The sequence below is a fragment of the Antrostomus carolinensis genome, unplaced genomic scaffold, assembly GCF_000700745.2.
Source record: "Antrostomus carolinensis isolate BGI_N321 unplaced genomic scaffold, ASM70074v2 scaffold13700, whole genome shotgun sequence".
NCBI classification, from domain to species: Eukaryota; Metazoa; Chordata; class Aves; order Caprimulgiformes; family Caprimulgidae; genus Antrostomus; species Antrostomus carolinensis.
The window spans coordinates 48,847-65,731 of NW_010286595.1; the positions used below are offsets into that span (position 1 = coordinate 48,847).

The 16,885-nt window shown below is 47.6% G+C and overlaps 1 protein-coding gene across 1 annotated transcript in view; it reads right to left on the reverse strand.

Annotated features, from left to right (window-relative positions):
• Nucleotides 1-16,885, reverse strand: part of GPC3 (glypican 3) — a gene marked incomplete at both ends in the record, with an annotated part of 142,412 nt that overhangs the window by 30,376 nt on the left and 95,151 nt on the right. The window contains one exon of the mRNA XM_010176729.1: nucleotides 14,965-15,085. Within this exon, the coding sequence (XP_010175031.1) occupies nucleotides 14,965-15,085 (121 nt within the window). The remainder of the gene's footprint in view (nucleotides 1-14,964; nucleotides 15,086-16,885) is intronic.

Genomic DNA, 16,885 nt, shown 5'->3' on the forward strand with positions numbered 1-16,885 from the left:
TTATCATTAATCTCCCGTCTCTGAAAAGAAATCAGCATTGTGTTCCTTGGACTGTAATCTAATAGATGTTTTCTCCTTTTGGAAACTATGCCCGCAATATTGCAAATATCAATTTGAGCAATACCCAAAATTGTGCCCACAAATTCAGATAAAATACTGGCAGTGAGCTACAGGCACTTAGGACAGAAATCATCCCTTTCAACATACTTCAAAAAAATGTAAAGTAAAGAGAACAGCCAAACAGATTATTAAGGGGAATAGAAGACCTTTAGAAAAACATTTAATTCCTTCATGAGTTTAGGGGCGAAGTCTGATTGATATTTGTAATCTTTTGGTGGACAGAGCTGTCATTTAATTTAGCCTGCATGACTGAAAGAATTTAATAAAAGTGTTCCATAGAGTTTTGCTGAAATTCTTCGCATGTTTTTAGTAAGCCTCTGGAATACGATCAAACCTAAAAAGCTGGAGAGGACTGAGACTGAACTTGCAGCTAAAATAATATTCAAGATCGTAATATATGCTTAATAATCAAGTATTCACATCCAGCAGAAAAAGTGCCTTAGTGCAGAAATTCGCTCTGGATCCCCAGCCCTGTGTCCAGGTGCTGTTGGCATCACAAAGTGGATCCTGGGAACTGGTTCCAGCAGTGAAAGCCAACCCCTGGCTCTGCTAGAAACCTTTCAAAACTCAACCAAATCCTCCAATTCAAGACTGTCTGCAAAACCTGGGATCCCCTCCTTTGGTAAGGAAAGAGTTTTGGAGGAGCAAAGGTGTTATTTCCCCTCGCACCGCACAAGCCGCCTGCTCCAGCCGCACATCTTCGGGCACCCGACACAGATGCTGCTCTACTTCCCACACAACTCCTGAGATTCCCAACAGGTCAGGTTTTTTCATTTTAAATTCCAGCCTGCTGAAAACACTGTTTTGGGGGAAGAAAAACTAGATCTTATAGGCAATCCTGACCTTGAAATCTGCAATACTGAATAATTTATGGGTGGCTTTTAAATCAGAGCAGCATCATGGGAAACGTGCAGATTTTCACACGATACTGTTCCCTGTTAACAGCTCATTACAATGTACAGAAGTATATTCCCATTATGAAATACAGCTGGGGTTGTTTTGCTTACGAAGGTCATTATCTGATCACAAGCAAGAACTGGGAAAAGGAACCCATTTTAAAAGGCTGAAGTTGTGGACTTTTTGAAAACTCATGTGTTTTGAATTTTGTGGCCTGATCATACGCAAGCATGCAACAGGAAAATCAATTCTCTCCACTTCCTCTGCTTATTAGCCCTGGAAATAGCATGGAAAAAATTATCTTTTATTAGCAAATACTTTCTTTATTATTTAACCAACCCTCTTCATGAGATTTGTTGATGCACTCGCTCCACTCTTCTATTTCCCAGCACTGTTTGGTTTATCCTTTCTGTGGACAAGGGCCTTGGTGGCACAAGAGCGTGCGCAAGCAGAAACTGAAGGCAACATCAACAGCATCATTTTCCCTTGCCTCTTTCCAGGCTCTAGAGATCTTTCTCCCTCTTGGGCAGAAACAAAATGCAACTTGTACTACAGAAAAACTCAATGTTCCCTGGCATCGAGCACCAAATACCATTTAAAAATAAAGACATTTACAACTTCTAAAATATCTGTAAACAGCAGGATTTGTACTTCTGTCTTCCAAGAGCAAGCACATGTGTGCACAGGCGGGCATTGCTGCCCTTCTGACCACAACATTAGCCCATGGACAGAAGAGCCCATTTTGGCAGGAGGACACCTGAATTGTGGTTTCCTTGTGGCCCTTCCAGTTGGACGCACCTTGGCAGCACAGACGTGGCAGAGAAGAAACCTGTTCCTAATTGTACTCCTGTTTCAAGCTCAGCACGACAAGGAGTGATCACTAATCAAATGTTAATAAAGTGGAAGCAGGCTTTGGAGTTGGAAAAGTCATTTTCAGTGCTTGGAAAAACAACAAGTTGGACATGTCAGCTGTTTTATCAGCTGCTTTAAAAGCAAATTCTGCACTTCCCTGTGCTGCCTGCTTTGAGACAACTCAGGGTTTGTATTGCTGAAGCCGTACTCAGCAGAGCAAGCCTCAAGCAGCATGTCCTGCCTGCTCCGGGCAGGGTGGGCAAGGGATGGCCCTGAGATGCTGTCTCAGCACACTGCTCTTGGGTCACTCCTGCTTTGGGGCTCCACACCAGCCCAAGACAACGGGTGCCAAAAGGGGTGAACCATAGCTCTGAGTTTATATTGTGGCTCTTCAGCCATAAAAATATTTTAGTCTTTTCTTCTAGTGCTCAAAATTCAATCTCCTGGAACAGGAAAAACCCTACCACACATTGCTTGGGGTCTACCAGTGCAGCAGGACCCCCTTTACTGTCTTCACAGGCTCCAGAGGAGATCCTTTCAGCTGCTAGTAAATCAGTTTTCCTGGTCACTCTCTCCTGATAGCACAAAGAAGCTGGTGACAGCAGTGAATTATTGGCCAAAGGGTGGCCCTACTTTATGGATCATCAGCTTAATTCCAGATTAGCTATCAAAACTGACAACATCCCTATGGGTAAAGGAAGACAGATAAAGACCCCTAAGTGCTAGCAGTAATTAAAATGAGTCCGCACTGGACAGTAAATCTCTTTCTGCAGCAGAAGGGGCTGCCAAGGCGTTATGAATTGCTCCGGTTCGGTGACAGCAGGCTGATGCCCAGGACAGGATGCTCCCGCGGATGCGGAGGTTAAGCTCTGGCTGGCACTGCAGCAGGCAGAGAGACGGCTCCTGCCTGCTCTCCCCAGGCAGGGGAGGTGTCACTTCCCCGACCCGAACAAATGCTCATTCATCACAGGGCACATGTGAAAAAGAGATTACTGGGGCTTTACGATCAGCTCATTCACCTTATATCCAGTTCCTTCCCCTTCCAGCCCGTAGCTATTTACGGCTTGTTTTTGCGCGGCAGTAGGAAGGAACAGGACGGTGTGGGTGCCAAGCGTGGCCGCAGGGTCCAGCCCAGCCCACTGGGGACCTGGACACTCCCCATCTGCTTCTGGCGCATCCCCTGAGCCCCACATTGATCCTGACACTGGAGAAATGCTGCTTTTCTCTTTGTGAGCTGCTACAGCTTCTTCTCCTCCTTTGCAACTCTGAGACCAAACATTCACCAGGTTTTCAGCATCCCTTCCTACACCCCTCTGTCCACTTCCAAACATAGACATCCCTCAAACTCCAAAACCCAACTATTAAGCCAATTATTGAACACACAGTTGGATGAGGCAGTAGATGCCTTCAGCATCTTGCTGGAGTCTGCCTGGACCTCTTCCTGAGAGGATCAGACTCCTACAAGCTACCACCTCTCTAGAAGTGACCTAGGAATGCAGCTATTTACTGCAAACACCCCCTTCCAGCTCTTCTTTGCTTTGCCTGGGCTGACCTGCATCCTTTCCTCAGTCAGGGCCCATAACTGCTCCAGATTTGGAGCTACTCCTGCCAGAGCACCTCCTGATGATGTTTCATTTGGTGCACAACCTGGGAAACCATTTGTGCTTACACCTGTACCTTGACAAAGGGAAGCAGAACACTAATCCCATGGGTGGACCTTTCAATCTGCATTGGGGAAAGATCTGGTATTTCAAGACCACTTGGGCTTTTAGACTGCCTGGAAGAATGAAACAAGGAAAGAAAGTCACCAGGAGAGCTGTCCCCACCCATGGCCGTTGATGGCAGTAAAGGCAAAGTTGCTCCATTCCTTGCTGCCTGCTTCAAACCCTTCCCACATCATTTCTTCACTGGCATCATATCCCTGCTCTTTCTACCCACAAAGTTTCTCAGTCTCCTACCAGCAGCCCCAGCTGCCTTCCCCTCTCCTTCCCACCCACTCTGTGTCACTAGACAGGAGAACCTGGACCAATTTCTCCACCTGTCAAGCAGCCACCCCTCAGGGGGTTGGCAACTGAGTGAAGAAGGTGCGTGGGAACCTATATGGGCCAGGACCCATCGCTGCTATTATCCGTATTTTCCATATTTTTTTTAGTTATGTTGGAGCAGAACCCCACTCTGCCATCCAAACACAGCTCAGGAAGGTCCAAAGCACACGTCACTAGAAGATAAAACATGAGACAACAAGCAAAGCAGGAACACAAGGAACAAGGTGACAACATGGATAGAGGTGGAGCAATCAACCACCATCACATCCTTCAGGCACCTGAGCAGGGCTGGTCTGGAAGGAAGGTGTCCTAGATGCAAGAGCATCTAGGATGGCAGGTAGGTATCATAAATCCTTAAGCCATCTGCTAAAAAGGCCCCACGTTTCTGTCGAGGGGACCAGCGTGCCCAAGGCAGGGCATGCAGCAGTGAGCAGGTCCTGACGGCTGGCTCAGCCCAGCCCACATGGGAACGGCTGGGAGATTTCCTCTTGGCTCAGGCCCCGGCACACGTGGCCACTCTCCGGCTGTCAGCGAAGTCTGCGAGACAAACACCTCGTCCTTGGCACCAGGTAGGAAACAGCGAGCTGAGAACTCCGCCGGAAGGATTTTCTTCCCCCTCTTCACCTTCTGCCACACAAACGAGAGGCAAATCTCTGTCCCAGTCACTTCCCTTTTTCCCTAAAATCTCCCAGAGGAGAGGGACTCATCAAATTGTGTCTTTTTGTGCACAATGTTGTCTTGTACAGAGGTTTTTGCCATAACAACCAGCCCCTCTCCCCCTGGCAGCACCCACCCACCCAGGGGCTGCTCTTTCTAACTTTACTTTTACATTCACTTCATCCTAAGGCACTGGAAGCCCAAAAAGCAACTACCAAGAGCTCTGCTGAACATCCCCAGCTCCACAGAACTCTCGCAGGGGACTGAACAACTGCCTCATAAGCCAGTTACCTCCTATCAGACAAGACAACCCCAGTGCAGGGCTAATTGCTGAGCCAGTGATTTCAGCAGACACTTAAATCTGGCAGGAGGAGGAGGATGCCATGGCAAACACTCAGGGCCCAGCCAGTCTACCCTCCTTGGGGACCCACTGGCCACCACATCAGGGCAAGTTGTGCCTCACTGAGCCCTGGACATGCTCCTTGGGAGCTGGGGGGGTCAGTGGCCTCCAGCATCCTGTGGCCACCTACGCCACCCCACGGCCACTGCTCCATCCAGTGTGGAGAGCAGGGCAGTGGGTCTGCAGGCAGGACAGGGCTGGTGCTGCTGGGGAAGGTGCCCAGCTGGAGTGGGGACCCCCAGGCCCTGCTACCACAAGTATTTATGAACTTCACATTAAACAGGCATTCAACTGAGACAAACCAGACCAGAAGTAATCTCAGGAACAGGGTCTCTCCAGCCTCTGTGGTCCCTAATTAACAGTTGATGGCTGGGCTGGCTCCTGGGCAAGGTCACAGCTCTCCTCTGCATTCAGAGCATGGCTGCTGCTTGCTAAAAGCCAAAGAGGAGAAAATTTAACTTAATGGACACAGCTTTTTCAGTGTCAACATTGGCACATGTCTCCTAAGATGGGTCTACAAACAGGAGAAGGAAATATCCAGGCTCCAGCATGGGCACTGCTGATACACTGGCAAGCAACTCTTCACTGATACAGAATGCAACCAAGAGAAACAGACCCCGCAAAGCTCAGGCCTTCAGAGCTGCAGGCAAGAGGAGCCCTGCCCAGGGTGGTTCTCCCACACAGACGCACAACCATCAGCTGAGCAGCTGAAGAAACTCAGTGTTTAAATTAGGTTCAAAGCTGGTGACTTTATACCCTCCCCCAGTGAGACCCAACACTCACAGAGGAAGCCCTGAAATGCACCTCCATGAGTCTCAGCCTCAGCATTTAGGAGCGTGTGTGCTGCATGAAAAGGTCAGTAAACATCTTCCTCACTGGTAGGCAGGAGGCATTTGAGGGGTCCTGCCAAAAATAAAAAGTAATTTCCTGCCCATCACAATGTATCTTGATGTTCTGGACACCCATCCTCAGTCAGCTGCTTCCCAGCTCCCCATGCTTCTTCACAAGGCAGCATCTTCTTACATGTGTCCTCAGAAAGGCCAGCCAAGCACATTTTCTTCTTTGAAATATCATTCCCTCGCAATACAGTCGAGCAAGGCCACAGGCAATAAACATCGCTGCAACCTGAACATCCCTGTTCACTCTGTTTTACATGCTGCAAGGACCTCCTCTCACAGCACGTGCCCCAACAGCCAGAGCACTAAAATACAACCTGGCCTTTGCAGTTAGTTACGTGTCAAAACCAAGCTAAGAAGTTTAACGAGCAGCAGCATTAACTAAGAGAGCTCTCCTGAGCCAGGAGGGTTATTTACACCTGCCCCAAGGCAGACAGGTCAAAGCAGTCCCACTGACTGGGGACAGGGTTTGCCAGTGCAGAGACCTGCCTAATTACAAACATCTGCTTCGTCAGCAGGTGTAACAGAAAGAGCGAGATTACAAATTATTCATTACCTACAACGTACAAAACCTCTTGCACTTCCTGACAGCAGCACAGCTTGGATGAAAGCTGCAGCAGTCTGTGCTTGCCACTGCCTCCCATGGAAGTGGGACAGAGCATCAGGAGAGGTCCGAGGAGCCACCTCAGCTTCTTACTGAGCCAAGCCAGTGCTTTAAAAAAGGATCACCTTTTCCCAGAACAGGATTGCTGGGTGAGGCATAGGTCCGATGCCTCTTCTGCTTCAGACCAGGAAAGTTCTGGTGACATTTGCTGCGAGAATGAAGCTGTTGAGACCAGAAGATGAAGTGCTTCAGCCACTAACACCTTTCTGCACACAGTAGTAAGACACCTTCCATTGCCCTTTCCATCAAAGGGATGCCAAACCAGTTTTTCAGTTCCTTCAATACAAGATACACACAAACCACAGCAGACTGAGCAGGCTGGATTTGGAAGGACTCCTCTGCTGCTCATCCCCAGCTGGTGTCATTGACCAGACACACATTAGTGCCTCTGGTAGAACGAAAGCCATAAACATGCCTTGTTCCCGCTGCAGACAGAGGGGTTTGGTGAACTGGCAGAATTGCACCAAGGAAATCCCCATCTCTGACCTTCCTGGCATGTGGAGCAGCTAAGGATGGGGTGGGAATCTCACAGACATCCCAGGTGACGGGAATGCCACCTGCACACCGTGCCACAGCTGGGCACGATGCTCCTGAAGCGAAGCCTGGGGTGCAGAGTGGACCTCCTGCCCGAGCTGACCCTCCCTGCCCACAGCAGGTCTGACAGTGCTGCTTTTCCCTCCTTTCCCTTGAGAATATCATCGCTAAGTGGCTACATGTCTTCAGGCTGGAATCAAAAGCAACATTACTGTTAACAAGCCTTTTTCTTGAGAACAAAAGCAATCAGATTTGTTCTGCAGCCAAGTAGACCATAGGTTACCCTCCAGGCCTGCTCTGGACAATGAAGATTAGCTCCCTGAATCCCAATCCCATCTCACTCTGGACCACACTTTAAAAACTCTGACATTAAGTAAAATTTTGGAGAAAAACACACAAAGGAGAAACCTACTAATCACCCCACTACACCAGAGCAAGCTGCATGCTTTGTTACTGGGACCACAGGGAAGGACACCGACCTCAGCCATCTACTGATTAAATTCCCAGCTTGAGTCACAGCACAAGGCAACACTTGATACAATTAACAAGGCCCAGAATAACTGTAATTAACTGTTAATTTGGTACCAACGACTCCACTTACACTGTGTTTCGCTGCACAAGGATTCCTCCAGGTTTGTTTCCTCCACAACAGGATAAACTCCAGTGCTGGTACAGGATATCTGGTGTTTGTTTTGAAGGACTGCTCCACTGTGTATCAGCTGCGTGTTTTGAACACAAAAGCAAACACATCCCCTTTAAAGGTATTTTTTTTTCCAGCTGATTTCCACAGCATTGTTTGGAGGTTGGTCCCTGCAGGACACACCTGAGGCACCTGCCACCCCACCGGAGCTAAAGACACAGGGACAAAGTTGAATCCCTATAAAACCATAGCAAGCAGGAAAATTCAGGGAAGGAGAGTGATAAAATGCTATTTATGTTACCCAAAGGTTTTGAACACCAACAATAAACTAGTGTGGAAACGAGCCAAAACTGCCACCTACCCAAGCTCAGCATCAGCAGCTTCCTGGTCTTGCTGAGAAAAGCAAAGAGCCCAATTCAGTGCCTGGGGAAGCTTTGCTGCTCCTATAGTCTCAACTGAGCTAACCATCTATTCCAATACTACCTAAATTGTAAACCACCACAGATGAATAAAGCAACCCCGGAAAGGCAAGTGGGATTAGCAAAAAGGAAGCACAGGGGAGATGTTCCTTTTTCATACCAATAAAGCAGATACATGGCTTCACATGGGAACACACCTTTCCCAGTCCTCTCCCGCGTGTTCCTGAAATTCATTGCCAGGGGAAAGACAAATGAAAGTAGGAAGGACAAGGAAACTGTGAATCTTGTCTCAAAAAATGACAGCTCTGCAGTCCCGTTATTTACCAGAATGGGCACATATGAAGATGGATCAAAGGACTTGGGTGCTCTGCAGAAAATCCTACAATGAATTATTTTCTCCAAAAACTGGCTGATATGAGAACTTTGGGTATTGATGGGTGTTTTGGCACCACCTTCAATAAAAACAACCAGTCAGTAAGAGAAAGCAGCCGTAGCTGGGTTTACGCAGCACACCGGAGATGCTGAGGCCCTCAGCCCAGCTCCAAGTTTCAGTGTCACTGAGCAGCACCCGAAATGTGCTTATTTACCACCCTTTCCTTACTGAAAATGGGAAATACCTCACATTCCACAGCAAACGTAAGTGCACAAGGAGTAAAAGCATGGGGCTTAACAGCGCAGCCCTTGCGCTCCCGTCTCGTGCAAGCCCGTAGGAAAAAACAGGTGAGAAACTTCAGCAAACACAGCCCAGATTACACGTCTGTTTAAAAACACACACGCAAACACACTGGGTACAATTAATCTCGAGTTGTTAAAGAAAACCCATTTCGGGTGACCTGTGGGTGCAGTGTTCCCACACCAGACGCGATAAAGCCGGGACATTTGCAGACAGGGTCTGGACAGGCGATAGCTGGTGTGGGCAAACGCCGGCTCCTACTCAAATGGGAAGGAGGAGTTTGGGTTTAAAAAGCAACCCAACAGTCAGATATGTTCAAATTTAATTATGTTCTTGTTACAGAGGGTCACACTTCCCCTGATTTAACTGGCCTGGCAAAATCCTGTCATTGCCACTTGCACATGGAGTCGGAGAGTGTTTAGCCGGCGTGTTAACGAGAGCCGAGGCACAGCTCAAAAGGACGATGGAGTTAGTCTTTAAATACCAGACCTAGACTTGGTGGAGCTATAGATTATTTTGTGTAGTAAAAGAAGAATTAGCTGATCCATTCCAAAGCACATTTATCATTAAAATGAAAATCTTCTGTCATTTTATTTAATAGCCTTAGTAAGAAATAATTGCAATGTCTGGTTGCTTTCAACAACATGTGGTTTTAATATTTTAATTGTTACAAACTGTTTAATAATGTTGAACAAAAGGCGTGTCCAAGTAATTATTGTGTTTATTAACATTTCTTTTGAGGACTTGATAAATTATATTACACTCATGCAGCACTTCAGACAGTGTAGTGTTAATTTATTAAATTTAAAAGTGGAAAATTAGCCAAAAGTGACTTGTTTTGGTGCAATTTAAATATTGTATTTTCAAGTGATAAGCATTGTGTATCGTGTTATTTAACAATCTGGCAGTTTGCGCATTTTTCTAATTATAATGTTGCTTCATCTGGCTAAGGAATTAAAATACAGTGGGAAGAATAAACCTCAAAGCCTAGCAGACCACAGAGAGATGCAATTCCACCAAATCAGTCAAAGTCACGGATTTTTCTGAAGGGGAAATATATTCCTGAAAACTCCTCAGCTCCCACAATAAACTCAATAGTTTTCCCTGCTTGGAGCCAGCCGGAATATGGTCCAGCGAGGCGGCCCCCTGGGACACCACATCTCCCCAGGATGTTGCCCCGTGCATGGAGACCCATCACCACACCATCCAGACAGCCTGTTTGCAGGTTCCTCGTGTGCCCTCAGACAAGTCCATATCCGACCCTTTGCCAGCCCAAGCATCATCCCCCCACAGTGGGGTTAAACCCCTTCACCAGTCCCCGATGCTCCACCATACTCTATACTTAGAGCTAAGAAGTTGAGAGAGACTCAGGCACAAGGACATCGTGCTGTTCCCAGGCCTATTCTGTTTACATTTGATTCAATCAAGTTGTGGCCTTTTGGCCTCCTTCCAAATTAACTTCTGGGTGACCTCTGCCGTGCCCTCTCCCAGCAGCCAGGCCACAGGGAAACAGCCCGTTAAACCTACAAACAAATATAGGACATATTGGTTGATCAACCCAGCTTCAAACACGGTGATTTAAATGCCAGGGCATGCTCTTTTGCAAACTTCAAGTCTATTTTGTCTTCGGTCATTCGCACCTCTGGGCCTCCTTTTTTTCTTTTTCCTTCCAGTTAGAGCTCAGTGTTTTACTGCCTCGTAAAACTTCTAGATTTTGTTCTCATCCTCCTGTAAACCCCACGAAGAGCAACACGAGGTGCTTTCACATGGAGCTCGCCACAGGACCCGGGTCTTTACACCAAGCACGTGAAGAAAGGCGGCAAGATCCTGCTTAGGGGGAACAGCTGTAATACTCCAAAAAATTGTGTGTTCCTCTTATTTCCAAGGAAATAAATCAAAGTGGGTTTCTCAGGGTCTGTGAAAGCATATTGCCTGGATTCTGATCCCCAAAGGGTTTGGTTGGGTTTTTTTTTTTAAGAGCTTATATGGTAGTTAGATTTCTGGCTAGAGAATACGCAATATGATAAAAACACAGTCCCTGTACAGGGCAATAAATTACAGATTGTTTGATGTGGAAACCAAAGAACTGTCAAACTCCAGTATATCTGAAATATTCTAAATGAGCCCTTAACTCCAGTGTCTGGAAATGTACAATATGTTTCCAGGCCCTTCAGTCTTGTAAAGACACATCTCCCTCAGTTAAGTTTCCTTTTATGGATTTTATTCTTCATTTTTGGTGGGATTTTTTCCCCCCTTTTCTTTCAATATTACACTTTTCCTACTAGAGATGGTCCTATGGTAAACACCAGGATTTATCTAAGCATAAAAAGGGAATAGGACTGGACACAAGGTTAAACAGGTAAGTGCCGTAAGGATGGGGTAAAGCATCTGCTTCAACGGGGTCAGAGCCCTGTAAGCACTGCAGAGAGCACACAGTCAGCTGGGGACCAAGCGGGACAGGAGGGAAGACCAGGAGCATCACATCAGCTGAACCAGTACCCACAGCCTCCATCTCTGCTGCATCCTCACACCAGCATCGCTTGGGTCCACTCTCCAGAGCCTTTCTTGGGAGGAGGTTCAATAGGAGGTCATCGATGTGGCAGAGCACCTGGGATGTGGGACATGGGACACCATAGCTCCCACCTCCATGCCTATCTGTTAAAACTTGAGCCTCATCCCTATCTGTCAGCCAACTAAATGTCCCTGTGGTGGGAGGAAAATTGAGTGGCTTGAGGAAATACCTCACCATGCACACCACATTTTGCACAGAGATACTACCAAGTCACAAAAAAACTGAGCAAGACCTCATGCTGACACAGAACAACCTACCAACCTATTTCAATATAGTTTCACATGTGGGATGAAAACCATTCTAGCTAGAAACAGACACCATCCACTCTGTGAAATAAAAGTTAGGAACCAATTCCAACTCATTTTCCTGAAGGTGACCCTTGGCCTCCCAGCTGAGATAACAATGCTAATATTTATGGATGGGCTGTTCATGCCTCTGGGCACACAGCAAAAATAACTCAAATCAAAACTTCGTAGACATCTAACAGAACTGAAAAAAAAATATATTTCCTTACTTCCAATATGACAATAATAAACCATCTCACCCACCAATGCATGGAAAACAGCACCACCCACAATCACACATTTGGGTGAAACAAAAACGGTCTGGAGTCTTGATGTGATGAGTAGGCACCACCGAGGGGAACTCATCCAGAAAGGACTGACTTGAGACAGCACACTACTCAGGCAGTGAGCTTTATTCATTTATTTATTTTAGCTTGATAAGAGGTGCTTGAACCAAACTAATACAAGCTGGAAAACTTTTACATCCTCTTCTCTCTGGGTTGAGTTTTCTGCACTCCTTTCAACCCCGGTGGATCTTGTTCTAATGCACAAACACCATTCTCTTTTCAAACTGCAAAAAGTGTAATGAGATTTTTCTTATATATATATATATACACATGCCCTTACCCAGATTCAGTCTGAGAAGACACGAACTAATGAGCGAGCATGATTTCCACACACAACTGATTCAAAGTCAAGCGAGCTCGAAAATGTGGCATACTGCTGAAAGAACACACAGTTTTCAGCAGTGTGAGCAGCCTGGAATAAATCGAAGCCAAGTCATCAGCAAATTACAGACATTACCAAAAATCTACAAGTAAAAGCTGTGGAACTCAACAAAAATTGCACCAACTAGCACGGCTCCTGAGTCTACCCACATCTCCAACACAACACACAGGGAGGAATTCACTATATGGGACTAGATTCACAATTTACTGGTAGTCACATGGGGAATCCAGTTTACAGCTCTGAGCACTACAAGCACTCGAAAAGATCTTTTCTCCAAAAAATCCTGGATGTTTGAAAACCCTTAAAAGCTGCTGTTGACTTCAGCTTGGTGGGTCCGGGGATTTTCACCCTTCCCCAGCCCAGGAGCCCCCACCGCTTCCCAGATCTGAAGCCAACACCTGAAAAACACAACTGTAATTCATCCAGAGCTGCTCCTTCCACATTTCCTACTTTTTGGCGTTCAAGATGCATTCCAGATGTGAAAGCAAACACAAACTGGTAGGCCAAGAAAATAAGTGTGATGGTGAACTATGACACCCCAAAGCCCAAATTTAAGTGAGCTTCACAGTTACTTCCCCAGTATATAAGCTACTTACCACAGACTAAGACCCTCTGCAGGAATGGCTAAGTTCAAAACTAATTTTCACAAATCACCTCCCATTTTCTCCTGATTTTATTCTCCATCCCCCCTCTTTCTCAAACACAACTTTACGAGATGTTTTGATATTTTTCATACTCTTTACATTTACATCATTCAAACCAAAACAGCTCACCTGCCCCTCATAACACATTCCAATGTGATATTGCAAGGAAGGAGGGGAAGTGCTGTAAGAGATCATGACCAAGCTGACCGTATTCACCCCCTTACCCCTACTCCTCCCAGAGCAGCAGCTGACAAAGACACTCTGCTGCTGCAAACAGCTGAGTTCAGCCCAGCAATGTTTACCCAGGGTCTCTTGTTCCACGAATCTCCGCTCCTCAGCAGCCTGAACTGTTCAGCAAAGACCTAACTTGACCCAATCTGGCAGCCAGCATTTCACAACCACTTTATGTCAGCAGTTTCAAGTACACTAATAACCGTGTTTTGTTTGGTGCGACTTTCTCACTGTGAATGGTAAAATAACATTATCACCTGCAGGTTGAAGCCTGCCCTCTACCCCATTTAATAGGGAGCTGATTATGCTATTCCCCCCCCCCCATCCTCTTAATAATGATGGGCTGTTGGCAGATGGCACGGCTCGACGCGGGGAGGTGTGCGGGAAGGCTGAGTGGGCTGCGTTGCCACTGCTCACGTCGGCTCCCGCGTGCCACTGGGGTGCTCCCGGGGACCCCGAATCTCTCTCTGCCTCCCGCTCCCAGACAGCAGCTAATGAGGCGTGCCTGTGTCGGAAGGTGCAGGGGTTAAACTGGGAACTGCTATGAAAACAGTCCCTGGCAGTCCCGGAAGCAGGAAAGCAGAGGTTAGCAGAAAAGTCGCTAAGCCAGCAACTCCAGACAGACCAGCCCTCACAGCCCACCCAGCCGGGAAGCAAAGCCAGGCTTAACCCCGGGAACTCGCCGCTGCCCAAAGCCTCATGCCAGAGCAACCCTGAACAAGGTCCCCACCAGTAAGAGCTCCCTCAGGAGAGACTGGGCAGCTCAGCTGTATTCACAGACAGCATTACCACCCAAGTATTTGCACTGCAAGGTCCCAAGGCTGCGTGCCCCTTTAAAGTACAGAGGTCTCAACTATCAGCCTACTGACAAACATCTCCTCTACGAGTTACTCAGTGACACAGAGAGCAGAGTCCATAGCAGGACCCCAGCCTGACTGGCCCGAGGCAACGCTGCAGAAAAGCTCTAGGAGGTTAACAATCCCAAGCTGAATGCCACGCAGAGGTGCCACCTAATCCCTTGGCAGCGGCAGGGCTTGTTCACAGACCTAACCTGGCCTGGCATGATGGGTAGAGACAAGATACTGCTTGTCCTGGCAAGGATGCCAGGTCTGAGACCGTGGGAAGGAAGCTTCCTCCCCAGTGGAAAGGGTCTCATCCAGCTCTTCCATTTCCCCATTCCATGGTAACTCGCCCCAGTAGTGACTGGGAGTGGACACCCAAGGAGATAGAGCAAAGGAGCAAGAGACGCTCTCTGCCAGCCATGAGCAATGCCAGAGGGGACTCCTCTGACCAGAGGCATGTGCCACACAGCCAGCATCCCATGCTCAGGGGCACCACAGCAGCTCCACCTTCCTTGGTTCTCCATCACATGGGGATGGATGCCCAGCAGAAGCACGCTGCAGGGATGCATCCACGCATCGTCCCAGGCACAGGCTGAGCCCTGGAGAACTGCACCACACGTGCCCGGCAGCTCCCGCCGCACCCACAGAGCACCACACCAGCGAGTGTGAATCAGGACCTGCCACATGTGCCCTGCAAGCCCGGTGCCACGCGGGGCCCAGGCAGCACTGGCTCTGCACACAGCTGCAGAAGATGGAGATGCCCCAAGGTTGTTTGGCATCAAAAAAAGAAAAGTGTGGGGGAGGCCAGACTGAATTGGAAACCGCCCACTCTGGAGCCATCCCTGCTGGCACGACGGCAACAAACCTGGTTGATGTGTTTGAGCTTGTCAATAATCTGGCTGATCACTGGCTCGGGACCTTTCATCTTCACCTCGTGATTGCCAGGCTGAGCTTTTGCTCCGTTCTTTGTGATTTGGGGACTGTACCTGTGAGAGTGAGAACAGAGGAGACCACAATGTGATGGACTAATATAGAGAAGATCTTTAAAGTTCAGTACAAACAAAAGAAATCCCGAGATAAGCACCAGCCCTTTCCAAACAAGAAAGCACAAAACAGTTAATAAAGACAAAGAAAAGGCAGAAGATTCCCATAAATATTTCTGCTCTGCCTTTGCAAAGCAGCAAGATGATGTACTTGTATCACTTGAGGACAATGAAGTCCTTTCCAGTCCATTAGTAACCAAGGAAGACGTTAAACAGTATACAACAGGGATAAATATTTTCACATAACTTGCACCCAAGAGTCCTAAAAAAGCTGGCTCAGAAATTCTGGCTTGCTCATGTTTGTTTAAAATAAATCTTGGCAGACCACAGAGACTCCAGTACAAGAGCGGTAGTGTTGTGCCCACAGCCAAAAAAAATGAGTGGGATGACCCAGTTAACTGCAAGCTGATTAGCATAACATCAACCCCCTTGCAAAATAATGACTATCACTGATGTGTGATTTCAATAATAAAGAATTAAAGCACCAGAATATAATTAATGCTGTCAACATTGCTAATGGAAAATAGGTGTTGTCAAACAATCCTGATTTCGGTCTTTGATGAGATCCAGCCTTGGGGATCAAAGTAACTGCTTTGACAGAACGTACTTGGACTTTGGTGCGGTGCTGGGCTCTGCACCACATGATATCTCGATTTACACGGGTACCGTGCAAGTCAGTAAAGCACCTCTAAAGCAGACTAAGAGCTGGCAGAGAGATCTGCAGATGCAGCTCTCCACAGGGACCCTCCCTGAGCAGCCAGCTGCCAGGACAGCTCTGCAGTGGTCACATCTGCGCTCAGCTTTTTCATCAGCGATTAGGAAAGAAATAGATATTCACCACTGCAAAATTTACAGAATGGCAAAGTTTATCAGAGTGATAAAAGTGAGGAGAAGAGGGACAGAGGGACTGCTGCAGGTTTGCCTTTGGAGGAACGTGTTTCTACACTTAGTGCCCAGGTAACAGTTCCTGATGCTCAGGACGCGAGACAAGCGCATCCGCACCAACATCAAACTGGGCTTCAGGACCAGAGCGAGCAGCTGCCACCACTGACTGCTGGCACCACAGCAGTGGCACAGAACACACTGATGCCTTCTCAAGCTGTGGGCCATTGGTGTTCACTGTAGCCCCAGTGATGGGCTCTGGTACTCTACAAGCACAAAACATCTCCTTGTCTCCAAGAGCTGACAGCCCGAGCACAGGCTGCCAAACCCCAGCACAGCCTACGAAAGGAGATTGCTGAGATAACACCAAGCATCAGTCTGCTTTACTGTATGTCTGTTTTTCCTGTGTCGTGGGTAAACATGACAAATATTCCTTTCTGCAAGTCATCTCCTACATATCATGTCTTCACCCAACTCCCAGCACCAGCCCCGGTGACTGCCTCCCTGTCTGCCAGCTCCCCGCTCCCCTGCCCACTAATCCTTCATCCCCACGCTGCTGGGCAAGCTCAGGCGATGACAGTCAGCCCATTTCACAGAGGCTTTGGGGAGGAAGTGGGACTTCAGCAGGGATTTAAAGGAGGGGAGGGAGACGGGAAGGATGGTAGGGCCAGCTCAGGGAAGATGCTCCGCTTGGGGGGAAAGCAAGAGTCACAGGGACGTTCAGCCACAAAAGCTGTTGGGCACACAGAGGGTTTTGGGGATACACAGGGGGTTGGCCCCAATTAAACTCTGAATTAAGAATGAGACCAAATCAGACATGTAGGGATACAAACATAACTCCAGATTTATATGGTGCAGCAG